The sequence below is a fragment of the Astatotilapia calliptera genome, chromosome 11 (genome assembly GCF_964374335.1).
Source record: "Astatotilapia calliptera chromosome 11, fAstCal68.1, whole genome shotgun sequence".
Taxonomy (NCBI): Eukaryota; Metazoa; Chordata; class Actinopteri; order Cichliformes; family Cichlidae; genus Astatotilapia; species Astatotilapia calliptera.
This window is the reverse complement of record NC_137432.1, coordinates 32,742,917-32,770,051: the sequence shown is the minus strand read 5'-3', so window position 1 is coordinate 32,770,051 and position 27,135 is coordinate 32,742,917. Positions and strand designations below refer to the sequence as shown.

At 40.0% G+C, this 27,135-nt stretch overlaps 1 protein-coding gene and 1 long non-coding RNA gene across 4 annotated transcripts; one reads left to right on the top strand and one right to left on the bottom strand.

Moving 5' to 3' along the window:
• Positions 1-953: 953 nt before the first annotated feature.
• dpy19l1l (dpy-19-like 1, like (H. sapiens)) lies at positions 954-27,095 on the top strand. Of its 3 annotated transcripts, none has more exons than XM_026185707.2 (22): positions 954-1,333; positions 1,765-1,789; positions 1,883-1,970; positions 4,220-4,357; positions 5,874-5,994; positions 8,760-8,853; positions 9,085-9,142; positions 10,618-10,709; positions 12,814-12,913; positions 15,037-15,114; positions 17,179-17,265; positions 17,486-17,545; positions 17,954-18,034; positions 18,355-18,456; positions 19,335-19,406; positions 20,562-20,641; positions 20,830-20,854; positions 22,951-23,070; positions 23,183-23,357; positions 24,518-24,617; positions 24,855-24,980; positions 26,541-27,095. In XM_026185707.2, the coding sequence occupies exons 1-22, from the start codon at positions 1,111-1,113 to the stop codon at positions 26,710-26,712; spliced, it is 2,217 nt and encodes a 738-aa protein (XP_026041492.1). In that variant the 5' UTR covers positions 954-1,110; the 3' UTR covers positions 26,713-27,095. The 3 variants fall into 3 exon arrangements, with proteins under 3 accessions (XP_026041492.1, XP_080164262.1, XP_080164263.1); XM_080308136.1 differs by lacking the exon at positions 26,541-27,095 and adding an exon at positions 25,911-26,105; XM_080308137.1 differs by lacking the exons at positions 1,765-1,789; positions 1,883-1,970 and having other exon boundaries at positions 1,211-1,333; positions 26,541-26,853.
• LOC145431862 (uncharacterized) lies at positions 3,297-4,225 on the bottom strand. Its single transcript, XR_013912170.1, has 3 exons — positions 4,046-4,225; positions 3,843-3,904; positions 3,297-3,721 (listed from the first exon to the last, which is right to left on the bottom strand). It is a non-coding gene; the product is annotated as an uncharacterized LOC145431862 (long non-coding RNA).
• Positions 27,096-27,135: the final 40 nt, after the last annotated feature.

Here is a 27,135-nt window from a genome sequence, read left to right as displayed (position 1 = left end):
GAGTCCTAATTAACTAATACCAGAATGCTGTCATACACTCAGAAGAAAACAGCTGGCGATATCATAAAATCAATCAGAGGAGTTGAATTTATCAATCATTTTTATGTGTGTGTGATGCTGTACCTTTGGCTGCATATCTGACAGGATTTCATTTAGACGCTGCTCTGCTCCTCTACTGCTCTGGTAGTGAATCATGTCAGCTTACAGCTCAGTATCTCACGTTAATAGAAATCTTCTTTCTGCTGCTTCAGCTTTATTTGTCTGCAGTGGAAACATCGCTGCCAAGGCAGCTAAAGTGGCACTTGTAGAGAACACATCCCTTTCTGAAAGAAACTTGGCATACTTCTAACGAGCACTGGATCTAAACCAGAGGAAGCAATTTGGACAGTCTGAAAGTGCCTGATAAGGTGATGGAGGCCCGTTATATGCTGCTGGAGCTTTTTGGAAAGCAATAAAAATAAATTTTTTAAAAAGTAAAAGCAATCTTTCTTGCTCAAAAAAATATAATAAAAATAAGAATTCCTTATATGTTACATATCATAAATGATACTTTGCAGAGGTATGCAGAGATATAACTCGTTTTTTTCTGTTTATGGCTGTTTCATGTTTGACATCTTTGTAATCTTTTTACAGCGTGTGATTGTTTTACATTGAGATTTGTCGGTTATGCCTTTTTTGTGTCTATTTGGGGTCATTTCAGATTTGCAGTCTTTTTAGGGTTTTTTTGTTTTTTTAATTGACCTTTCAACAAGAGAGGCCCCTGGATTAGCTCCTGCTGTCTGTCGCATCGGGCAGTTGCACATTTTAGATGTATTACTATTTATTTATTTTTATTTTATTTATTTCGCATCTGACACTACAAAAAGAAAAATACGCTCGCGGTTGGTGTTGCCATGGTTACGATCCCAAACTCATTGCAGTGGTGCCCAACAGCCACCAGGGGGCACAGTTTCACAAGATTTCAGGCAGGAACCAGTCAAAGCATCACTCAGGTAGTAAAGGGGCAGATTCGAGGACCAGATACGAGCGTCTGTTGGGGCTGCGCAGCTCACACCCCTTGGGTTCTTCAGCGGCTGTCCGCTCGGTTTAACTCGTCTCTTTTTGGAAATCATGGTGGCTAAAACCAAAAAGCAAACCGGGAAGAGTCCGGCGACCCAGACTGACCGCGACAGGAGCCCGCTTGTTTCGCCACCTGGCAAAAGTAACGTTAGGCGGCCAGGCAGGGAGGGCAAGGTTTTCAACAGCACGCATTCAAACGGGCTTTCGGGCATCAGACACAAGCTGGGGCTAACTCCGTCTGCAGCCGCCAAGCTGGGAATCACTCTTCTCCTCGGTAAGTTCAGAACCACTAGCTCGTTAGCTTCTTGCAGAACCACAAGCTAACGAGTGCTAACACTAGCAGCATTAGCAGCTCCGCTAAATTAAGTTATCTCCGCTGCCGATCACTTGGCTAACGTTAGCTCACCCTAACGGTACCTCTCTAGCGGTAGTTACCTGCTGTTGCTGTCCGTTAAAATCAAATGAAAGTGTCCCGTATTTCTTCCGCCTATATGCCACATCAGCTCCACACGTGTTAACAGGTTTTCTGGCAAACTTCAAGCTTGGTGTTCTCCTCTAAATGCACAATAGTTATAACCCCCGTATCACTCAAAGTCATCTCTCCTCTCTCCAGCGGGTTGTGGCTTTGCAAATCTAGCCTCCTTTCTCAGTGATGAAGTAGCTTTTTTTTCTGCAGTAGTTAAAGTTAATTCTTTCTGTTCACAGCTGCTCTGACTGGATATCTGCACTGGTAAGCTGCGCTTTTATCGGCTTTACCAAGTTCACTAACTACTGTTGCGTTTACTTGCTCTTACTTCACACATATTTCTCCCCCTGCAATTAGGTATCATCTCACACAGCTCTTTGAGAATGACAGGCACTTTTCACACCTGTCTAACCTGGAGAAGGAAATGGCTTTTCGAACAGAAATGGTAATTTGTTTTTCTTTTTTGTAAGGCAACAGCAGGATGCACAAATCTTTGATAAATATTGTCATCATGAATCTTGAAGGGCACAGTTTTTGTATGGCCGTTGTTTACCATCGTCTACCTTTATTTTGACATAAGACAGTAAAAAGTGTGAAATCCTTTGCTACAAAACAAGATGATCAAGGTCTAAATCATATTCATATTTAGCATGGATTCCCTTTACCATCAAAATAGCAGCAATTGTTCCTTGCGTTTGCTCATTTAACGGGGGGGGCTGTTTGAGCAGATTGGAAAACTATTTTGGGTCTTTCAATAACCCCAAATTCAATCCCATGATGTTAATGTATTTGGCTATATTTCAGCCATGCACTACACCTGTTGCAGAGCAGTTTATTGTCCTTGTAGCTGAAGATACACGTAAATGATGTCCAAACAAAAACAGACCTCATCAGACCTACACTAAGAGGGCTTGGTGGTTCTGCTGTACTTAGATAGATATTGTGGTGGCTTTCTCTTTTTCTTTTTTCTTTTTCTTTTTTTTAGCTGACTTGTCTGATTTGATTACATGGTCACTGAAAATCAATAAAGAGCCATTGTGAGTGATTATTTTTATATATTTAACTTTGTTAACTTTGTTTTGGTTGAGATTTCGACATGTGCTGAGGAGGGATGGTGGATATACTGGAGAAAGGATGTTAAATATGGAGCTGCCAGGAAGGAGGAAAGGAAGAATGGCACAGAGATAATTCATGGATGTATCAAAGGAGGGAATGTAGAGGGTTGGTTGGAGGATGATAAGGATAGGGTGAACCCTAAAGGAAGTAACTGAAACAGGATGATGATTTTGTGGTCTCCTCTTCCAAGAGGACAGTGCATCCATCAGGCATGAGGGCTCCATGATTTGTGTTCAGCTATGAGAGGATGTGAATTATAGATTTGTGTTAATAACAGATACCAGCCCATATGAACATATGTGGTGGATTTTACACCCACGTGTTAGAAAGTGGTCTCCACCATCTTCATTAAAAAAACCTTCACGTTTGAGCTGTTGTGGTAGGATGTGGGCCAACAACTTTCTCAGAGACGTTATGCCTCTAATTCTTTCTAACTATGTCATGATATATTTTATTTTGTCATGCTACCAAATGACATTGAGACAGATTAGATGTTGCCTTGATGGTATTGCATTAAAATAGGATTTCCAACATAAGAAGTGTATGCATCATTTGTAAGGGAATGTTTTTTTTTTTTGGGGGGGGGGGGTTTAGTAGTTGTGCTTAAAATTTAAATGTGTTGAAGTTAGTCACACGAATCAGGCAGAGACAACTCTTTGGCTTTCACAACATGCACTTTTTTTTTTAACATTTTCATCACATTTTATAGACCTCATCATTGCTGAAGTCATTAAAACTTAATGAGTAGATTGTTATTGGCAATAAATATTTGCTGCTGCCCCAGTGAGCATATAAGCACTGTCACGTTAGCCTTCTGTAAAACAAAATATGACAGCAGTTTGCATTTTTTTTAAAAAGGCCATCAAAATGAGATCAGCCTGGTTAATAAAGAAATGCGAGGCAAGCTCATCACAAAACATTCCTGCATAGTTAAGATGATGATGTTGTAATAATTTCCCAAAAACAGTGCTTCTATTTGACATGCAAACTGATTTCCAATGAAAAGTTGGTTAAAGTGAACTTTGACCCTTGAGCACACCAGCCAGAGTTGGTCAACAATAACCATTGCACAGACGTCAGCTGAAGTGAAAGGGGGAGAGAATAAATATTTAGAAGAAGACTTACTGTTGACTGATGACTGTAGTTAAGCTAGTTTCACTATGACTGTCCATTCAGAGAAAATCAAATCAGTAATACTTACCATGTTGGACTTTACAGTTGTTACTCATCTGTCACTTTCCACGTCGAACACTCGATGAAGAGCTGCACACAAGCAAAATTAACATTTGTGTCTATAAGCACTGCTGCTTTTTAGATCACCATCACTCTGTGTAAAAGCTGCTGATGTTTAACTGACGCTCAAGGTGAAAACTTTGTCAGATGAAAACAGAATACTTGTCTTGCCTTCCCCCTGCTGCGTGCTACCAAATGGGCTGCGAGCCATGGCCATCTGCTGAGCCCGTGTAACTCATTCCAGTTTCTTCTGTCGGAGTTGTAGTGCTGGAGTTATATTTAGTATCCGTCTGCTGCCTTTTTCTTTCTGTAATCTTCTGTATGTAATGTCCTTTTTGATACCAGGGTCTGTACTATTCCTACTACAAGACAATTATTGAGGCTCCTTCTTTCCTGGACGGCCTTCACATGGTCATGAACGATCGGCTGACAGAGCATCCGCTGGTTATTAACACACTGAAGAGATTCAACCTCTATCCAGAGGTAATATTGATTTTTGGCAAATTACCGTGCACATATTTCATTTGTTGCTCTCAGACTAAAATTATTCATAACTTTGAAATATTTTCAGAAGAAGATCAAATCTTCATTCTCGTGGGATGTATACAGTGAATCCCTTAGTACAAACAAAACTCTTTTACAGAAGGAATAAAAGGTTTGAAGGGTGAGGTAATTTTATCGTGAAGATGTTTTTAAGCTTTGAGATAAAAAACAAAACAAAAAAAACCCACTTCATTAGTATTATATTGTTTGAAGTGTTGGCAGTACAAGAATCTGGATGCATTTAATGAGCCAAATCGGGTAATGCAAGTAATTGGAGAATTACATAACAACAGTTTATGAATTTAGCAAATAGATGTTTGGTGATTAAACTTTTTTAGTCTTTTAGATGATTGCTTATGTTGAATTTTGCTCCATGCATTTTCTCCTTTCATGCATCCCCTCTACTTTTTTCTCCCTGCAGTCTGCAGTCCTTTGTCATGTAGCAAATAGCAATAAGTGCAGTTAGAAGTGGTATACATGCCAGATTAATGCGCTTTCCTAACAATGAATCTTGCTGGATGGAGAAACCAGATTTGTTTAATTCTTTCTTTACATGATGGTTAAGAAATATGCTCACTGAAGATGAGTGAGTGAGTAATCAGGCTACTCTGATGGAACAAAATAAAGGAAAGAGATGTGCTGGAAAGCCAACGTAGAGAATTGTTGCAGAACAGACTGTGAAACAGCAGCGTTTTATCTCCATTGTCTTTTTGTAATTTTCTGAGAAGCCAAATTGAAAGTTGAATTAGGTTGTTATAGATTGCACAGCTTAACATTGATTCTTTTGTGTGTGTGTTTTTTTTTTATTTATTTATTTTTTATTTTATTTTATTTATTTTTTATTACAGTTAGATGACTTTAAAGGCAGCACGGTGGCACGGTGGTTAGCACTGTTGCCGCACAGCAAGAAGGTCCTGAGTTCAATTCCAACATCAGGCCGGGGTCTTTCTATGTGGAGTTTGCGTGTTCTCCCCATGTTTGTGTGGGTTCCCTCCGGGTACTCCGGCTTCCTCCCACTGTCCAAAGACATGCAGCTTGTGGGGATAGGTTAATTGGATAATCCAAATTGCCATTAAGTGTGAATGTGTGAGTGAATGTGAGCGCGAATGGTTGTCTGTCCCTGTGTGTTGGCCCTGCTACAGACTGGCGACCTGTCCAGGGTGTACCCCGCCTCTCGCCCTATGACAGCTGGAATAGGCTCCAGTGCCCCCCCGCGACCCTGAAAAGGAGAAGCGGAAGCGAATGGATTGATGGATAGATGACTTAAAAAAAATAAAATAATATATGTATATATGTATCACATTAGTCTTTATTTATTTATGATCCCTTTTTGCAAACTCATAGACCAGAATCCAAATCATGCTAGTGTCTACTCCTCAGAAATAAAAGGGATAAAACAAGTAATTTAAAATTTGATGTTTAAACAGGATTTTTACATCCTGTCTGTTCTCCCCAGGTGGTCCTGGCCAGCTGGTACCGGATGTACACAGGTGTAATGGGTTACTTTGGGATTCCCACAAAAATGTGCTGGTCCATCAACAGAGGAGAGGGACTCACTCCTGTGGACAGCTGTGAAGGTAAACACTGTTGCCATGGCATGTAAGTCTTAACTAGAAACGTGCTCAGTTGTGTGCATTTAGACACACACACACACACACACACGGGTCAAATCTAATCCGTTCCCGTATTTCATCCTACTTGGTGACAGTTGTAGCCCCTTTGCTTGAATAAACGGTTTAGCTGTCACTTAAGATGCAGAGAAGTATAAATATCGCAGATTTGAGAAGTTTGGTAAGTAATTCTTGACCTCATTTAACAGTCCGGCAGTCGGCTAAGAGATAATTTTTAGGCCCGTGGTTTAAAAAAAAAAAAAGAAGAAGTAGTAGTTAAGCTTAAGGCATCCAGGCATCCTCTGCAAAACTAACAGTTACTGAATAACATTTAATGCGAAAGAAGAGAAATATACTCATTGATTTTTTTTCTTCTAGCCTTGAGGGGGAAAAATGTTTTTAACCTTTTCCACATCTTTTTTTTTTTTTTTTTTTTTTTTTTAAAGTTGGCTCACAGTAACATTTCCTGGAAATTAAGTCTGCTAAGCGAAAACAAGCAAAAGCTGCTGTCAGCGTTCCTTTGTGAAGCTGCAGTCTCCATGTTTCTGTCGGTCTCATTAGTGAATGTGGCACCCTACGGCTGATGTACACAGGCTGTTTTCACAGTGTTTACATAAACCTGATGCAAGCTGCATTGCATTTCCTGTAACTGTCAGCCAGTATGTTATTTTTGTGTGGTTTAAAATTACACAGTAGAACGGAACAAGCGGTTTTGGAGCTAGATCCGTTTTCTGTTTGTCCAGTGATTTACCATCACATCACGGAGATGATGCGATGCAGCTCTTAGCGATGTCAATGCATCTTCAATCTCTTAGTCATTGTTGCCGTGTAGGTCTGTTCTGTGTACCTTCTTATTATGCTGGAATCATTGAGAGGAGATCGTGCCAAGAATATAGCAGCGAGATGTCATTTAACTGAGCAGTGAAGTGAACAAAACCTATTTGCTGTCACTAAAGTTTCAAACTTTAATCTCACCATCAGAATTTAGAGAATGACTTGTGGAACCTGCAGTGGGATGTGCAGTAATAATGTATTATTCCAGTTTGATGGTTTTTGTTTGGGTTTTTTTTTTAACCCCACATTTTTATTTATTTATTTATTTTTGATAGGGCTGATCGTGACATGTTGTTTAATGTACTTCCTGTTGTTATGCTTCAACTTTGGTGTCATTCAGATATGACATTTCAGATGCTGTATAAAAACTGTTATTTTTGTCACCCATCGGTTTGCTTAACTGCTTATCCAGTTCGGGGTCATGGAGGTGTTGGAGGCTATTCCAGCCAACACTGGGAATGAGGTGGCATAAACTCTGGACAGGTCCCGGGTCTATCACAGGGCTAAATTAGAGACCGACAGACAACCATTCATACTCTGATTCATACCTACAGTCAAGTTAGAATTATCATTTAACCTAATATTCATGATCCTTTACTACGGGAGGAACCCATGCAGACACAGAGAGGACATATAAAAGACCTGAGTAGCATATATTTATCTCACACATACGATTACATATGGATTTTTTTTACTATAATTTTTTAAGTAGCAGAACTGAAAATTTTTGCAACACAGAGTCTGCAGGAAGTGATTAGTCTGTGGTGTCTTCATTGCAGAAGCGGAGCACAGAAATCCTACCTGTTTCATGGGTTATTTTTGCATGACCTAACTTATTCAATCTGCAGTGACCCAGTTTGCACACAAAATGCCTGCAAATGTGACTTTCAGATCATTAAACACGTAGGGGTGTGTGGGGGTGTGTTTTCAGATTACTCCTGTAATCAGAGATTTACATTCTTTTCGTGATTGCAGTCATTTTCAAGGGGTGTGTGAGATGACTGCAAAGTGGTCTGACAAAATCAAAGGTGAAGTTAAAATCATAAGTTCAAACATATTGGCTGTGCTAGTCAGTCAGAGAAACTTAAAATCAATAATGTTTCACACAGTCCACAAACTCACAGGAGGTATGTCTCCCATCAATATTTCACTGTAATAAGTTGTTAAATCTTGCAACAAAGTTTCTATGTTTGCATCAGTGATGTTAACTAAAGCATAATTATCACCTGTTCGATGGAGAAGGATAGAAGGCAGTCCTACAAGCAAAAAAAGTGCATAATGGATTTGCTTTAATTGGCATAGGCTGCAGTCCCCCGGTGACATGGAAGAGGATGGATGGATAAATGTACAAAGTCATTACTAATAGAAAAAATGTTAAAGCAAATGTTTCTCACATGCTGCTCAGCCTCCATGTGGGTGGTGCTCCTGCTCAGAGAGAGAATAGTAGGATGGCAGAGCTTAGCAGTATTATTCATACATTTTCCAGTTGCACTTTTTAACACAAGGAAAATCTTGCTAAAGGAGCATGAAGTGCTATTCTACATGACAAAATAGGTAATTAGCAACAGTAAGGTGAACTGAAGTGAAAGTAACTGCAGACAGAGATGATGGGTTTGTTTCAAATCCTATGCGACGTGCAAATATACCAGTAGTTGAATATTGACGTACAGCTCTTGATCATTTACATTTGTAAAACATTATATCAGCAATTTCCAATGTCCAAACGATGTCCTCAAGTTACTACTTTCTAATAAGTCTTTGTGAAATGTAGGAAATTAGCTGGTCAATGGAAAAATAATCAGTTATCATGTTATCAAAGCTGAATTATATGTCAGAGAACTCTATTGGTAGCATTTAACCTGGATAAAAACTGCATTTCTACCTGACTCTGTTGCCAGGAATGGGTGACCCAGCGTATTTCTATGTGGCCTGTGTGTTCCTGCTGAACGGCATGATGATGAGCATCTTCTTCATGTACGGCTCCTACCTCAGGTAACCTCTCCAGCCCAGCACTCTCTCCTGACTCGCTCACATGGACACTAGTGAGGAGAGGATGATTTTTAAATGGTCCATCCCAATAAGCTGTCAGGCGTAGACCATTTGTCTGCTGTCTTGGTCAGATTTATAGATTTGAACTATCGGAAAGAAGATAACTTCTCTGAATCAGTCTGCTGCTTTCTGCTCTTCTTTTAATCCCACCTCATTTTCATTTTTCCTCATTAGTGGCAGTCGACTGGGTGGCGTTATTACCACATTGTGTTTTTTCTTCAATCACGGTGAGGTAAGTGCAGTTCCTTTAATATCTTTATCAGGATATTCAAATGTTGGAGCTTTGGGAAGTGTAAGCTTCTGAAATCTGTAAAACTCAAAATGAAAAAAAAAAACCCTCAGAAAAAGAGAAGGATGGTTAATAGGGACTCGTTTCAGCCCTCAAAGGAGCTTAGAGTTGTTTTTGGCTCGCACTCAAAGCTGAATCCCTCCGCCTATCTTCTTCTCTCAAGTTTCCTCCAGAACAAATTTCAGTCAAGCGCACACTCGAACACATTTCTGTCCTTTCCCCGAGTGCTATGGCGGCTTGTGACAGCAGCATCTGTAATTTCCACTTTTTCGGAGGAAGTAGTAAAATGGCAGTCTGGCTGGGTAGTCGCTCCGAGGTCAGTGTTGACTGCATTAAAATAGAGGTGTGGGTGTTTATTAGCCTTTAGAGACAGGCTCACTAACCTGTGAATTATGCTTATGCAGGAAATCTAAATCGTCACTTGCTCTATTATCTGAAACTAATTTTAACTTTACGCTGTAACCTTCTGCATGACCTGACGTTCACCTCTCGATAAATGTAACTACACGTCGTGTGGACGCACACCACAACAACTTGAGTGGTGTGGAAGGTTGCAGCATAGGGATAAAAGGAGTTTCTGGTTACGATGTAGATTTCCTGCAGAAGTCTCAATCAAGCTCAACAGCAGGACCTAAGCAGACTGCTCGCTGGATCCGTGCACAGATAAAAGCTGCAACTGTGCAGTTTGTACCTTATTAGTCTACTGTTCCTGTTTTCACACTAAAATGGAGTAAGGAATCAAATTAATAAATCATTTGTTGGAATACAAGAGCTCCTTATTCTATATTCAGCATTTTACATGGTGTTATTTTTATTTCTTTTAATTTTATTTCAGTTTTTTCTGTTTAATTGTGAGTCTTTCATTTGTAATATTTTTACTTTGAAGTTTGGTAGACAAAGTAGACATTCAGAAAGTTAGATGTGATCCATTTATCTAAACTTGATTGTAGGCAATCACTTTATTTGAGGACTGAAAAGCATGAAGTACAGTCACAAAGAAACAGTCACACATCAGCCTAAAGTTGATTAACTACAGCTAAATGCAGTCACCGGCTTAAACTTTCACCTGCTTTATTTTATTCTGGTGAGGTGACCTAGAATTCATCAATAAATGTGTTCTCCTGCTACAGCATAGATTAAGAACATGCAAACCTCCTCACACAGTGTTTTTGCATTTAAGAAATCCTGCCAATAGACCGGTACCAGATGTCTTACATTAAGTGTCTGTAATCTCTACACAAGCTGTGTGTTACTATACAGTCTGTGTCAATATAGGATTAACTGAGATTTATTTATAAGCTGCAGAGGAGTAAAATGTATCTCTGTTTTGTTTTTTTTCCTCTCAAAGAAAATCAGAGCTATGTGAAATAGAGTTTGAGCAAATTTGATTCTTTTCTTGTCCACGTGTATTTTATCAGAGCACTCGAGTGATGTGGACTCCGCCTCTGAGGGAGAGTTTTGCCTACCCTTTCCTGGTCCTGCAGATGCTTCTTCTCACATACATCCTACGGTAAACTCACTCAGCGTCTCCACTGCTCTGCTAAATTCATATTGTTGTAATTTGGTAAAGTGTTTCAGAATGTTCAAAGGCATCATAACACACCCAAGCACATCATGAATAACTGTCATGTTAATACTGGTGTGGGACCTTGTTTTGCTTAATGAACTCCAAATGATGGTGGAAACATCTTTTGTGATTCTGCTCCATGTTGACATAATTGAATCACAAAATCTGTTTGCTGAATGACCACATCCCAAAAGGGCTTTACTGGTTTCAGAGTTGGTGTCTGGGGAGGTCAACAAAATCTGATCTCAGTATCATGTTTATGGAATCCATACTTGGAGACTTTTTTGACTAGGGCTGTGCGATATGACCAAAATCTCATATCCCGATATAAGACATCTATCGTCCCAATAACGATATAAATCACAAAAATTTTACATTTTCTGTAAATTCTGTGAATCTCGGGCAGCTCGACTTGCGTGAAGTGCTTCCAGCTGGGCGTCGTGTACCTGGAGTCGAGTGTTTTAACCGATGCATGAAACGGCGTGCTGCGGGGAAAAGCTTGTTCTAACGTTTGAGTCTAAGGTTTATTTTTAGCACCTGACGGCTCTTTTCTCATCCGTAAACACTCTGCATACTCTTTCACGTGATTCAGTTTATTTTGAAAAGTCTCAACAGGATCTTGAGCTTTATTGTGAAAGGTTTATGTGGAAAATAAACAAGCGGACACGCGATAGTTTTACCGTCGTTGTTGCTAACGACAACGCATAAAAACGTGCTTGTCCGTCTGTAGTGTGGTTATATTAAATATAAGAGAAAGAGAGAACTTCAAGAAATGAATATAGCCACTACAGTTACCATCAAAACAGTGAAACAATATTGCCGTAAACAGTTTATTTTGCAACACCACGAAACAAACGATAGCGTGAAATGAAACGATAGATGTTTTTATATCGTCATCCGATATATATCGTTATATCGAACAGCCCTATTTTTGACACAGTTCACTGCTCTGTTTGAAGATGATAAGTTGTAGCTATGAATGGATGTACATGGTCTGTAACAATATTCCGGCTCTGTGGCGTTCAAATGGTGATTGGAATTAAAGCTCAGAGTGTTCCAGAAAACATTCCCAATGCTATCACACCACCAAAAGCCTGGACCTTTGGATACTGTCTCAAGCTTTGGCAGAGTGGAGAATCATTAGACTAGCTGCAGTTTTTTATTTTTAGCCTTAAAATTTCCAGTTCGATTGATCTTGTGTTCGCTACAGCCTCAGATTTCTGTTGACCCAGGCATGGTTTTGTGCAATCGAAGCACAACTACCTAAAGGATAGTTGGCTAATTCTGAGCCGCTTTTCTGCTCAGCACAGTTAGCCGTTCTGTCTACTCTGACCTCTTATCAGCTATGAATCTCTGCCTGCTAAGCTGCTGCTGGATGGGGGTTTTTTTTGTTTGTGTTTTTCATTATTCTGGGTGAACTGTAAAGACTGATGTTATGCAAATTCCAGAAAATCAACAGTCTCAGCAATACTCAAACATCACTGAAATACCTCCACTTCCCAAATCATCACTGCCGTCACGTGATTGTCTGATCAGATTATATGACAATAAGCAGCTAAGCATAATATCCAGATAAAACGATCACCAAGTAGATGTCTGAACACATGTTCATGTAATCAGTTCATAATACCTACACCTACACGGCTCAGATATTATATGGTGCATTAGTTGGGTATATACTCTGCATGCCTAATTATATCCAAGCACTTGAACGGTTTCAAAAATATAAAGAAAGATGGGGAAGCATCTGTTTTTTCTTTTCATTTTAACACCCAGCTGGTGGTTGGCAGCTCAAGTTGTGTGAAAACTGTTTTGATACTGTGACTTCTCTTAGTGTCACAGTTAACAGTAAATTGAGAAGTACTTCTGTTTTATTTTCTTTTTAGCGTAACTTTGTCCATAATCAGGTTTCTGTATTACCATTAATGTGAGAGTGAATGTTTGTACATCTGTGTTTTCTCAAGCATTTTAATACATCTCATCTTATCTCTGCCACACCCTTGCTCTCACCACCTTTTCCCTCCATCTGTGTCTCTTCCCTCCCCAGGACACGGAACCCGAGCCGGACAGCTATGGTCGCTCTGGGCATCTCCAATTTGTGCTTTATGCTGCCTTGGCAGTTTGCCCAGTTTGTGCTGCTCACCCAGGTAAACAGGGCAAGATAAACATTGTGAGAGAATGTGGAGGGGAAGGGAAAGGGAGCACAGAGATTAAAGAGAAAATAGAGACTTGGAGAGAACAGAGGACTGGCAGCGCAGGTGCAAAAAATCAGACGCTGGGCAACATAGCAAAGAAATAAAAAAAAAAATCAGAAAGACTGAAAGAAAAGGGATAAACTCAGGAGATTCAAATCATATAAAATTCAAAAAACATTCTTAAATTGAAATTTTTCTAACTGATTGACACATTTAGGTTAGTATAAAGAAGTAGTAAATTAAGGTGTGTGGGCTGGCAGACAGAAGAGTCGAATAACTTCAGAACAAACAGGTCACTGCAGCAAGCATATGTGCTTAGTAACAGTTTAGCCCACGCTGCTGCTGCTGCTGCCCCCTCAGGGCTCTGCTGCTTTTGTGCAGGGACTTTAACGCGGGACGTGTTGTTTCACAGATATTATTTCTTTGTTTCACATTTATAAGCTGCTAATTGAACCCATTCACCTCAGCCACTGCATGCATAATGCAATTCAAGGCCAAATACACCCACAAGCACTGCTTACTCATCAGTACAGAGGGAGTTTGATGTCAGTTGTTGGGTTTTACTATTTTTTGGTTTGTTTTGTTTTAAAATTTGCAGTCACACAGTTAATTTTCTACAAGGCCTACAGTAACCCCCTTGAGCAATTACAATGGTCAAACAGAATTTGATTATGATCAGTAATTGTATTGGCCAATTTAGAAAACCTTCCAACTGATTACATTTGAGTGTGAATTCCCATCACAAGAACAGGTACTGGACAGCGTCCCATCATGGTGTCCTGTGGGCTGGGTCCTTTGAAGTATCAGGGGTTTTTTTTTTTTGTTTCTTTTTGTTCGCTTGTTTGTTTTTTGTTAAAGCGCTCACTATAACTGTAGTTAGTTTTGTTTTACATTATCAGCAGTAACTCAGACTTGTTCCCAGTGAGTGCTGGTGGTCTTACCTCTGCTTTGAGCAGATGATGTAGTTCTTTATTCAGCAGCACCCTTTAGTTTGTGCTGGAGTGGTTTGCAGTGGGGATGTGAATGAGCACCTCCTAATCTAAGGCGTTCTCAGCTAGAAAAGAGTAGCTTGCCCACTCCAGGTGGGGAATGAGTTGCTGGTCTAAATCAAAGTTCTAGTATCTTGCGGTCTTATTTATAAATGAGGGAAGACTGAAGCAGGAGATTGCCAGATTGAGTGGTGCAGTGTGTGCAGAAATGTGGATCCTGTTCCAGTCTGTCATGATGACGAATGAGCCGAGACGGAAAGCGAAGATGTCGATTTTCCAGTTGACCTACGTTCCTACCATCCTGTGGCCTCTAGCTGTGGGGACTGAATGAAAGAATGAGATTGCCGAAACAAGCTGGAGCTGAAGAGTGTCATTTACCTAGAGCTCAGAGTAGAGTTGCTACTCTTCCACGTTGAAAGGAGCCACTTCAGACGGTTCAAGTAAATGACTAAAATGCCTCCTAGGTGAGGTGTTTGAGCATGTCCAAATAGGAGCAGACCGCATGAAAGCTGGATGGATGGATGCTAAATATAAAGTAGGGTTTTTATGTGATAAATACACTGACAAGACAACAGGAAATAAAGGGAAGAGGAATGCAGTAAAGGATCCAAGTGGTATTCGGGTTACATTTATAACAACTGCTATGTGTATTTAGAGAGTCACTTTATTTTAACTGTAATCTTTCAAATGCCGTGATGTATTCAGGCTTTGGGTTTAAGTTCTGGAAATGCACAACAAAAATATTATGTTAGAGTGCTTCACAAGATACATTATGTAATGCAATGCCATAAAAGCTTTAAAAAATGAGTTGTTACATGTAAAGTGCAGATTTTACAGTTTGTTTGTTTGTTTTATTGCACCCCATTTTCCCTGTTCTTTCTTGATTAATATACAATACTACAAATTACTGTTGGAAGGAAGGAATGTAAATTTCCCCTAAAGGCTCAAATCCAGTTTTGACATTAGCAACTTTTAATGTAAAGATAATCATGGGAATGTTATTGTTGTTTTGGACTTTTTTGTATGTGATGCATTAATGAGCTTTGTGGAGTGAATTGTTAAGGTAAACTACGCTTTGTTTTCCAGGTGGCTTCTCTGTTTGCTTCGTACATTCTGGGCTACCTCGCTGCTGCTAAGATGCAGTCCATCCTCGTCACTCATATGGTACAGTAGATAACTTTTCCTTTTGCAGTTATTTTGTTTCTAATGGCAAAACTTTACGTATTCGACACTAGTGTATTTGCATAAAGTTGAAATGTATTCGTAGCAATTTACCAAGATGTACAAGGTAGACTTTCTCTGAATCAGGTGTTGGGCATAAGTGAAAGTTTTCACTGCTCCTGTCCTCTGAGCTGTAACCTGCTCTCGCTCAGTTCTCCTTATCTCCCTCAGCTCCTCGGCCGGGAGAAATTCACATGAGCTGGTTGGACAAAGTCAGCAGAGACTTTGTCCTTGAAAAAGCTTTAAGGATACCACTGTGCATACATGAGTGCCTAAAAGACGAGGGTTGTGTGGGCAAGTTATTTCACACCACCAAGGACAAAAGGATATCTGTATTTGTTTGGAAACGTGTAAAGATATTTTTCTTTGTGGGTGTAGTATTTTGGACGCTTGTCCCTCTTTTCCACATTCTTTACCCTTAATCCTCTCAGCATGCCAAGCTGTTAGCCAGGGCCTGTGTGCGCCACTGATAAGGAGAAGGGCCTTTGTGGTAAGATGCTGGAGATTTGTGTCAGAGGAAGGCATATGGCTCTGCATAATTTAGAGAGTTTGGGAGTGATGACTGTGTGTGTGTGTGTGTTCAAGAAAAGAATAGACACAACCAGGAGTCGATGTCCTCTGTGACCTCCAGCTCGTGTTAATGAGCCTGAAAACTGTCATTAGTTACAGAGCGTACACATGTGTTCACTCATATGCCAATAGGATGTTTCTAATTGCATACAAAGCCTCAAAATATGTGAGCTACTGTTATAAAAATACCAGAAATACTTCCTGTCTGAATGGCAGCACTTCAGCATTTGATTATTCGGATATCATTTGGTTTCTAGGTTTTTAAGCTGCTTTTTTATGTGGAAATATGTAAGACATTTCTCTCTCCTACAGCATCCATCATGCTTCATCCCACGTTTTTGTTGCCATTTTAGTGACTTTGCAAAGTAAAAATCTTCCCAGATGCTTAATTGACTTTTTTCCCCCCTCAAAAAGCCACTGAGCGGAAAACCTTATACACAGGATGGCTTTGCAATCTGGGGTCTTGCTCTTAAGCAAGAAGTCAGCTCAGTATGTGAGCAATGAACCGCTCTCATTCTTCATTGAGCTAACACAAAGGCAGAGACTGAGTACTGTAAGAGAGAGAAAAGGAAAAGCTCTAAATTTTCAGTGTTGATTAGCATTATGAGAACCTGAATCTATGTACGGTACTAAGCAATCAAAGCAATTTTGATCAGTCGAAAAGCACTTTGACATTTTCTAGAGCAAACATTCATCAATATGACGATAATAATAATGATGTTTCAGTAAAAATATCTGTTCAGTGCCTGAATAACTGGTAACATTTTGACTGTCACCACCGAGGTTCATCTGGCAGTACCGTTTACGTTTCCAATACTCTGAGTTTAGACTCATCACAGAAGCAGAAAAATAAACCTTTTTATATATAAAATGCCAAAGTCTTTTTACAATCTGTAAAGCATTGCAGCGGCTTCATAATCGGTATAATTTTTCTAATAAGTATCTACAACATTTTTTCATAATAATTACAGCAGCTGCTGAAGCCGCTGGTTTGTCATCACTGTCAACATTATAAACAGGTCATTGAATAGGATTGTATTTTAGTTGTGGCAGTATATTTATGTTTTAATACATTAATGCATGTTTACATAATAAAAGTGTTGGTTTTTAAAAAAAGAAAAACATACAAACGCCAACATCAACAGTGGCATGCAGACTATTAATACGCTGTATCCCTGACGATCTTCCTGCTACAGAAACGTTTTTTGCTGTTGGCAGTAAACATGGGACTAAGTGTTTTTATGGCAGCATTAGAAATACTGGCTAAACTTCAGCACTACCTGCCAAGCTCGGATGTTCAGCATTGTTTAATTGCACACACGGGTCATGCACATCATGCTGCACCAAATAGGACGGGGCTGCACTAAACGGCCCTCAGTGGTTTGAATACCACGTTCATGTGAGGAATGATGCTTTCTCTTTGTCCTCTTTATGCAGATCACACTCGGCGTCTGCTTTGTCCTGATGTTTGGTAACTCCATGCTCCTTACATCCTTCTACGCCTCTTCACTAGTGTCAATCTGGGTGAGTTGGAGGCTCCTGTATTACGAATGTTTAATCATTGATTGATTCAAGTCAGTCCTGTTTACTCCGATCAGTGATGCAGGTGGATTTAAATTTCAGCATATTTGTAAGAGTACACAGTTGTAACACATGTGTAACAGTAACTGCATTGAATTTTTTTCCTTTGGAGTGGAGTTATTCCACTTGCTTTTCACTTAAGATTTGTTGTTTTATTTTTTAGGTAATCATTGCAATGAGGGAGCGATTTGCTCAAGTCTTCAGACAAGGCATTGTCATCTGGGTACTAAAGAGTTTTATTATCTATGCTTTACTGCACAACTACATGTTTCCACTTTACAGTAATTGTGTCATTCTTACAACATTCACACACTTTTGAGAAGAAAAAATAAAACGAGAAAATGGTTGCATGAATATCCCAAAAACAAGTGTGTAGAGAGAGAGAGAGATCACATAATGTTGATCTAACAGAATAGAGTGTTCTCAGACAGTCGGGTATCCCTGCTGTGCTAAAATATTTGAAGCTAACATCTCAAAGAGTAAGCATGCTTTTGTTTATGTAGTTGTCCAGTCAGCCTCATGGTTTGACTGCTTTCTTCTTCACCACCATACATCGCCTGTCTGAATCTTATGTATGTATTTGAACATGTCAATCCACCAATGTCGATGTGGGGTTTTTTTTTCTGTACAGGTCATGCAGGGCCTGGCTTGGGTCGGCTCAACAGTTCTGCTTAAATTCCTGCTATCCACAGTCTTGGGTGCCTCTGATGATGTAAGTAACTCTAACTCCCCGTCTGTAAAATCAAACCCTTTTTCTTGACTCAACATTAATAATGGAAATGAACATTTTTAGGTCATTGTGTAGATATTAAGTAGATGAACCAAAAATGACCTCATAAGTGGGCTGATATAGTAGCTCAGTTAATATAAATGTAAATGGACTAGCCATATGGAGCACTTGAGCCATGTTTGATATTCACTATCAGAAAATGTCAAATTGAATTATTAAGAACGGAATTAAATATGCAAAATTTAAGAATAATTTTTTCACAGGGTGGATTAAAGTTTTATTCAAAAATGTATGTTTTCTAGGCTCACATCAGTGGATTAATCAAGTCTAAGTTCACGAGCTACAAGGACTTTCACACTCTGATGTATACATGTGCTGCTGAATTTGACTTCATGGAGTTGGAGGTAAATTCTGTTCCTTTGTCAGAGCTAAAAATTTGTCTCCCTGCCACTAAAGGATGACGAGTGATCACTGTGATTCTGAGCTGAAGCCTTCCCTGATAAAATCCTAGTCTCAGGCAGTTTTTTGAGGAAAATCTTGCCAGGTCTCACTTTTTAAAATGTCAGTGCTGTGAAGATGTCAGAAATGCTGTTAAAGGCCTGCTCCTTTGTATCAGAGCTGCTGGATTGTCTTACAGCAGGGCTGAGTGTGGAAGAAACCAGAACTGTGCTCTGAATTTGACAAGAAACAAAATCTGACAGCAAAACCTGGCAGCTCATTTTGGGCTGAGTTATGGGCTAGACAGTCGCCTGGTTTTGTGTGTGGTTTCTCAGCACTGCAGAGGAAACGGTGCATGCTTTTGGAACAGGCTGGCTCAAGCAAAATGCAGTGAAGCAGCTGTAATCAGTGCAGTCATATACTTTCTTAATGCTTTAAGATTCACTTTCTTTAATTAGCACTTTGCATTTTTATTGTAATCTGTTTATTATATATAGAATTGCAACATATCATGATTCATAATATTTTGGCCTTTAAGCATTTGCAGTTAATTATTGCAGTGCTCAATTAAGAATTTCCCAAACTGTTATTTATTTTTATAACCATGTTTGTATTTTAGTAGTAATTTGCTGTGCATTAGTCTCTCACTTGCCAGCCTCCTCCTTGAAATTATTTCAGCTTAGATATACTACAATGCTCAGATGTGATAGTTGTCCTCTGTCTCTGAAAGTATTATTGTAGGATATACCTAACAATATAAAGGGTCTTGAGGCGGCTGTTGTTGTGATTTGGCTCTATAAAAATAAAACTGAGTTGAATTGAATTGTCTTCTTCTCTGCCTCAGACTCCTGTGCGTTACCTTAAAACGTTGCTGCTGCCCATCAATGTGCTGGTGGTTGCTCTCATTGCTGGCAGGGTAAGTCCTCTTGTAGGCATAAAACCATCCCTATGAAAAGGATAAACATTTGTTTTGAAAGCAGCAGACGGTATCAGGTGAGGTGTATTGGGAAGCCTTGCTCAGAACAGTTATGGGTTTCTCTTGGTCTGTGGGAAAATGGATGAAAATTAGCAAGATCTGTCTTAGTCACCGCTCTTTTTGTTCTTGTATCGCCTATGCTACAGTTTACAGTACATTCCTGCATATTGAACCATCGAAATTGCTCAAACAGCTAGCATTTGACTTCATAAGTCCACATTCTCACATTCAGCTGTTGAATATCTGGAAGGCTGGATGATTTTGCAGAAATCTTATGAAAGCAGCATTAATATGCAGTTTATGGCTATATAAATATCATGGTGTCAGACTGACACTAAAGGTACAAGTGAACATCGTCACCACACCATGGTTCATATGAGAGAAAAGGTTCCTTCACTGAAAAAACTCCAGAGAAGATCACACATACTGGCTCATGAGCTTAGATACTTTATATTTTTAAGCTTGAGGTGAGGAAATGTTGGCAGAAAAAGCAAGAAAGCCCAAACAGTCATGTGTATAAGAAATCTTTTGTTTTTTTAAAAATCTCAAACTCTTCTGTGAAGAAGAAATTATGCAGCATGACTGTCAGAAAGTGTCTGCAGCATGAAAGCTACGATCTCACCTTTCAGAACAGCAGGCAGTCAGACATAAAGATCAAATCACTTATTGAGCCGTGAGCTTCTGCTTCACAGCAGCTGAAAGACAAAGCTGCTGTCTGCTCTTGTTAGTTCACGTAGATTTCCTTCCATTCTTGTGTAGACTAAGAAGCTTTTTTAAATTCAGGTGTTATTGTTTCCGTTTCAGTAAACTACAGTTGTTTTATTTGGACTTGTCAGGAACTGATATACATTTTTATATGTAAGCCTTTAAGGAAGGGAAGGATGAAAAGATTTCCCCCCGATTCTGGTCACGCTAACATTTGTAGATGGGAAACATCAGAGGAAAAATATTTGAGGAAGTCCTATTTATATGATTTAATCTCATTATACCCTGCCCACGCTAAGCTAAGAACACATGAATCAGTTTGACAAAGCATGATATGCAGAACATTTAAACATGAGAAGAAATATCCTTCGAAGTATTTGTCTTTTTCAGACCATCCAGGATATAGTCCGGTGCCTGAGGCACGGGGAGAAGACGTTGGCCAAGACTGAGGACGCTGACGAAGCTGCAGGGTGAGGCTTCCTCTCTAGGGTGATTTCAAGGACTTGATGCATTCTGTTGATCAAACAGAAACTGTGTTTAACTGGGAAAATAAAATGCTCTAAAATAATGCAGTGTCTTACCTTTAAAAGTAAAATAATGGCTTGATTTTTGTTTTGAGTGGGCAGCTGGCTTCACATATTTCTGTTTTGTGTTGCAGGTCTGAAATAGCTGCAAAAGGAGAGGTGAGAAAAATACTTACTTCATTTATTTTTTTTGTTAAATATATGCAGATATAAAAATTATCTTGACCACACCTCCACGTGTTCCCTTTTCCTAAACCTGTTTTATATGATTATATTCTCCCGTGCAGTGAAGTCTGCTCAGTTTCTATGCCCCAGAGTGATTTTGATCCCTTTTCTCATTACCAGGAAATCAAAGGCATTTTTCCCTTCTGCTATAAAATCCCACTCTACTGCCTTTTGTCTGCTTTCTCCCAGCTGCTTCATGTCATTTTCTGTAATATCTCTCTCTGGGCAGTAAAATGTTCAGATGTTCAGTTTCTAAAGCTTGCCTATATAATGGCTCTGATGGTCTATAAATGCTCAGAGAGGAACACTTTCTCACTGCGCAGGAAAATACAGGTTAAAATGTACTGAAGAGATCACAGCTAAGGAGCAGATCGCAGTGCTGTTTCTGATTGTAGTTAATGACAACTTCCACTGTTTGTTTTTTTAGTTTGCAGTATGTGCATCACAAATTTAGATCAAATAAATTTGATTGCTTAATCCAATCCTACATCAAATGAGCGACACTAACATTACTGAAATGCGTCTGCACTTTATGTCCGTAAACAGCACAGCTGTCATCTGTGACTTTTCCATCTGTGGCGTTGAATCCAGAGTTCTCAGTTGGCTAATTGTCATTTAAAACAGAGAGCAACAGGAAGGCGAGCATTAAGACACACCATTATAGACTAAATACTGAATTTAAATTCAAATAAAATATAGTGGTTTTGTTAATACTTTTTTTAATAGTTACATTTTTGTGTTCAAAGATGATTTTGCAGGCATCGTAACATTTGCCATCCTTGACAGGTATGCCAATGGCACAAATGACATTGGCATACCTGCCAGTTCTGGTCTTATCAGGCAAATGCTGGTTTATCAACATAGATCTCACAAAAAGACCCCACGACCTCACCCCACCCTCATAAAGTCTGTTTTTCAAACGTTGGTCAGAAACATGCACACACGTAACCTAATATAGGTCATAATGTAGAGCACAAAAAAGTTGATACGGTCCCACTGTTTGGTTGATGCCCTTCCAAAGCCCTGACTAGCTCTCCTCGTGTAACGGCCATCTCCTCCACACTCTGGAGACTATGTTGGCAGACATAGCACACTACCTTTGCAACCTGATTGGGCTGCAGGTTCTCTTTTATGCTCCCAACTGTAAGAAGGATAGTAACAGATACTGAGAGACAGTAATGGCCTGTAGTTACCACCTGAAAAGCCGTTCTCTTTCTGTGGCGGCTTTGCTGTTGTCTCTCCAGTGCTCCTGTTTTTACTTTGATTTGCGCCTCAGGATGTAAAATGGGTTCACAATAGATTCTGCTTCCTAAGTGAACTGATTGATATCTCTAAACGTAACGGACTCTGTGTTTTATTACAGTGATTCATTTATTTATTTTTTTGTCTGAGCAATACATTTAAAAACAGACCATCTATATATTTGTTACACCTCAAAGGTGGACACACTGTAGGCTTGTATCCACAGATGAAACATTGAGCTTTTTGAACTGGTATCTACATATAGAATTTTTCCACTCTAAGGAGTCAAAGTGCTTCTTACTGAAAGCCACTTGCACTCTTTCATGTGGTGCGATTCAATGAGTTTGGGCAGTCTGGGGTTCAGCATCTTGTCCAGCAGCACAACTGCGGTTGCTAGACAACCAGCTGTCCCTCTTGAGCCACAATGGCTCAATTTTTGCTTCTTAAATTACTTACAATATATTTAAATTTCAATCATTTGACAACTTGATCAAATATTTTAGCAGAACCTGACAGTAAAGAAAATATCAGGTCTATGTTCAAATATACACTCTGCCCTTTAATCAGTGTGAAAAGCACTTTGTGATAAGTAGTCATTAAGGCAGCAATGAAAAATACTATGAAATATGAATTTATATAGCAATGTCAGTCAAGTTGTGTTTTATGAGTCAAACAGATTTTGTGAAACACTCGGCTACAGAAGAGTTTCTGGTAGATGATTGTGGATTTGTTTAATTTTCTGTGTGTCCGTTTTGATTCGATCTGTGTGTGAACCTGTTTCTCTGTAGATGGTGTACCACAGTCTGCAGCTGGTGGCTTTTGCTGTCCTGGCCATCCTCATTATGCGCCTGAAGCTCTTCCTGACGCCACACATGTGCATCATGGCGTCATTGATCTGCTCCAGACAGGTCTGTCTCTCAGTGATGCACAAAAGCAAAACAAAAAAACTGCTTTCAATATTGTTTTACTTACAAAGTCTCCTCTTTACTTAAATATAATGAGTATGTTCTGTCCCTTCAGCTCTTTGGCTGGATTGGGGAGAAGTTTAAGCAGCACACTGTGGTTTTTGCTGTATTGGCCATCATGGCCATACAGGGAATGACCAATCTGCAGGCCCAGTGGGCGATCATTGGAGAGTTCAGCAACCTGCCCCAGGAGGAGCTGCTGGACTGGATCCAGGAAAACACCCGTCCTAGTGAGTGACCTTGCCTGATTTCATCGCTACCGAGCAAACAATAGTATTAAACAAGTATTAAGATTAATAAGCAGCTCGCCCTGATTGCAGCATAAAATTTTAAAGTACCGTATTTCCCGGACTACAAAGCGCACCTGAATATTAGCCGCACAAGCTAAAATCAGGGGAAAATCCTGTTTTGTACATACATTAGCCGCACCTGACTAAAAGCCGCAGGTGTTTCAATGTTGACTTATCATATGTAAGAGAATATGCACAAAGGGAATTGTCAGGAAAGAGATGGCTGTTTGGAGACACACCCCTTTTATTAATATTTTGAAAAACAAGTTATGGGTACATATTTGCACATGTAGTACATAACAGTAACCTACAGCACACCAGAAAAATAGATTCGGACTACCTTTTAGGCTCAGGTGCAGTGACACGGCTTTAACAAGAAGAAAAGTCAGTCATTCACCACCATCTTTCTCTTCTTCCTGCGCACTAAAACCACCAAAGTCCTCTCCTCCAGTGTCGGATACAAACAGGCTCAGGATGGCTTCGTCATCCACTCTCCGCTTCTCTCCTTCGTTGTCACTTTCAAAACCAAAGAAATCCTCATTGTCAGTGTCGGAGTCCTCCTCTCCATCATGCAGCAGTCCAGCCCTTCAAAATCCGTTGGTGATCGTGGATGTTTTCACACTTTTCCACGCTGTCAGATTCCACCGGTGGAGTTGGGCATAACTTGCTTTTCGCAAGTTTATCGCCGCTCATCATCCACGCCTCCCGCTGAACGCGTAGCGCTACTTTGAAGTTTGTTTTTCGCGCTACTTCGTACGGCACTACGTTGCCTGGCGGACGGACATGTGACTAACATACCACTCTTGAACCCCGATCCTTCCGCCAGGCAACGTAGTGCCGTACAACAGCGGAACAAACAAAACAAATCGTCTTACGATATCACAAAAATCACGGACAATCATAGAAAAGCCGCACCTGACTAAAAGCCGCAGGGTTCAAAGCTTGTGCAAAAAGTAGCGGCTTATAGCCCGACAATTACGGTATATTCTATTGTTATAAATTATGAAGTACTGTATATAATCTAATGAATGAAAACTTTCCTGTTTGATGCTCTGCTTTTGGTTTGTTTTCTTTTTATTTGGTTTTTGCTTTGATTGCAGATGCTGTGTTTGCTGGAGCGATGCCCACCATGGCCAGCGTAAAGCTTTCCACTGGTCGGCCTATTGTCAACCACCCTCACTACGAAGATGCTGGGCTGAGGTCAGAGGAATCTACAGCTCTTCTTCAATCTCCAATCTAGCATTAAATTGGTCATTTTAAATCTTTTATAGCTATTCTTCAAATGATGATTGTGCTACTTTTCACTTCATTAACTTAATTCTGGAAGCAAAAATGTTGGGTCAATTTTTCCCCACATCAAAAATACAGGTCCTTTATTACCTTTTTGTTCTCATCCCACTGCTTTATCACACTTTATAACATTGTTGATTCTCACAGAGAGAGAACCAAGCTGGTCTACTCCATGTACAGCCGCATGTCTGGAGAAACCGTTAAGAGGAACCTCATGAAGCTGGGAGTAGAGTTTTTCATCCTTGAGGATTCGTGGTGCACCAGGCGAACCAGGTACTGCAACAGCACCGCTGCTCCTTTCACTGTCGTGTGCACAGTAGACAAGCTTAAGTCGACCCCCCTACTGCAGCAGTCCACGCTGCTAATGAAGTTGCACGATTAAACAGTCAATTTGTGTTTATTATTATATTTACAAAATGCCACAGTTTTTGTGTTGGTTGTATCATTTTATTTTGTTGTATTTATCCGCGATACCTTAAAGGCCAGTCCGTAAAAATATTGTCTGACATTAAACCGGTCCGTGGCGCAAAAGAGTTTGGGGACCACTACCCTGCTGGACAACTTTTACTCCTTTTAGGCAAACAGTGCAACCATTAAGTTTGCTTTTAAATCTGTTTTGACCACTGTTAACACAACACAATAAAAATTTGAAGAATATTTTCAAAAAGGGATTAATTAAAAAGACAAACAAAATGGAATCGAATTCAACTTTGTCATTGCACATGTCACAAGTACAAGGCAACGAAATGCAGTTTGCATCCATCCAGAAGTGCTTTAGCCATGATATAGATATATTTCAAATATATATTAGCAATAATATAGATATATTACAGAAATGGGTCTGTTATAGGTATGTTACAATGTACACGGTATGAAGGTATGTTATGAATATGCAATAACTATAAGTATGTATAGGCTATGAACAGGATATAAATATGGAAACTATACAGAAATATGAACTATGCAAGTTATAAACAGTTGTAAACAGTTGTAGAACTATAATTATTGTATTGTACAGAATGATTGTTTATACAGAATTATACAGTAGTGCAGTTAAGATAAGTGAAATATGTGGATAATTTCTACAGAGGCTGTATAAAGTGCTAGTGGTTGTGAGTGTTGGTTCAGTCCATGTTATTATTGTGTGTATGAGGGTACAGTTGTCCATTTGTTTGTTTTTGTCCATTGTGTGTGTGTGTGTAGGTGGTTGTGGGTGTGTGTATGTTCAGTCCGTGAGTTTAATGTGAGTTCAGGAGTCTGACAGCTGTGGGGAAGAAGCTGTTCCGGTACCTGGTGGTCTTAGTCCGGAGGCTGTAGCACCTCCCAGAGGGCAGTAGGGTGAAGAGTCCATGTGCTGAGTGACTGGAGTCTTTGATGATTTTCCCAGCCCTTTTCAGACACCGCTTCCTGTAGATGTCATTTATGGTGCTCCGGTGATGCGCTGGGCAGTTTTCACGACCCTCTGCAACGCCTTCCGGCCCAAAGCAGAGCAGTTCCCGTACCAGACTGTTATACAGGTGGTCAGGATGCTCTCGATGGTGCAGCGATAGAGGTTCACCAGGATGTCTGAGGACAGGTGGTTCTTCCTCCGAGTCCTCAGGAAGAAGAGGCGCTGGTGAGCCTTCTTGTCCAGCTTGGAGCAGTTGGTCGTCCAGATGAGATCCTCGGAGATGTGGACTCCCAGGAACTTGAAGCTGCTCACACGCTCCACAGCCGTCCCTTTAATGTAGATGGGTGGATGTGGGTCAGCAAAATGGTATCCCTGAAACCTTTAACATTGCCTTTTATCTTATTTAATTCTTGTTTATCTTTCTCATTCTTCCTCTCCATCAGACCTGGGTGCAGCATGCCAGAGATCTGGGATATTGAGGACCCCCAAAATGTTGGTAAAACCCCCCTCTGCACCCATATTTCCAGGAACTCTCGACCCCACTTTACCACAGTCTTTTCCAATGACATTTACAAAGTTCTCAAAGTCCCCAAAGCCACCAAAGATCTCAGATAACATCGCTGGACACACTGGCTCAACACCAAACTGTTCTTTGCGTCACTTCTTTGTCGTGCATTTTTTGGTCACTCACTGCCGTTGCTGCTTTTTACTTCCCGAAAACCCCGGTTCCACATTTCTTTTGTTATTCTGATTCACCAAACGGTGGCTCAAAAACAGGTTGGACATAACAAACAAGTATGCCATGAGTCTAAAACCTCTTGGTGGCATCACAGCTCTCAGTATTTTTAACTCAAAGTCTCTTTCCAGACTAGCTATTGCTGCGTTGTTGTCACTAGTGATGTTCATTATATGAAAGCCAGGCGGTGGTGGTTGTAGCTCTCCATTTAGCTTCCTGGCATTGGTCTTGTTACATATATTCCTTATTTTAAGGGATGCTCTACTTACATTTGTATAGTGTTTTTCTTACTGTGTAGACCC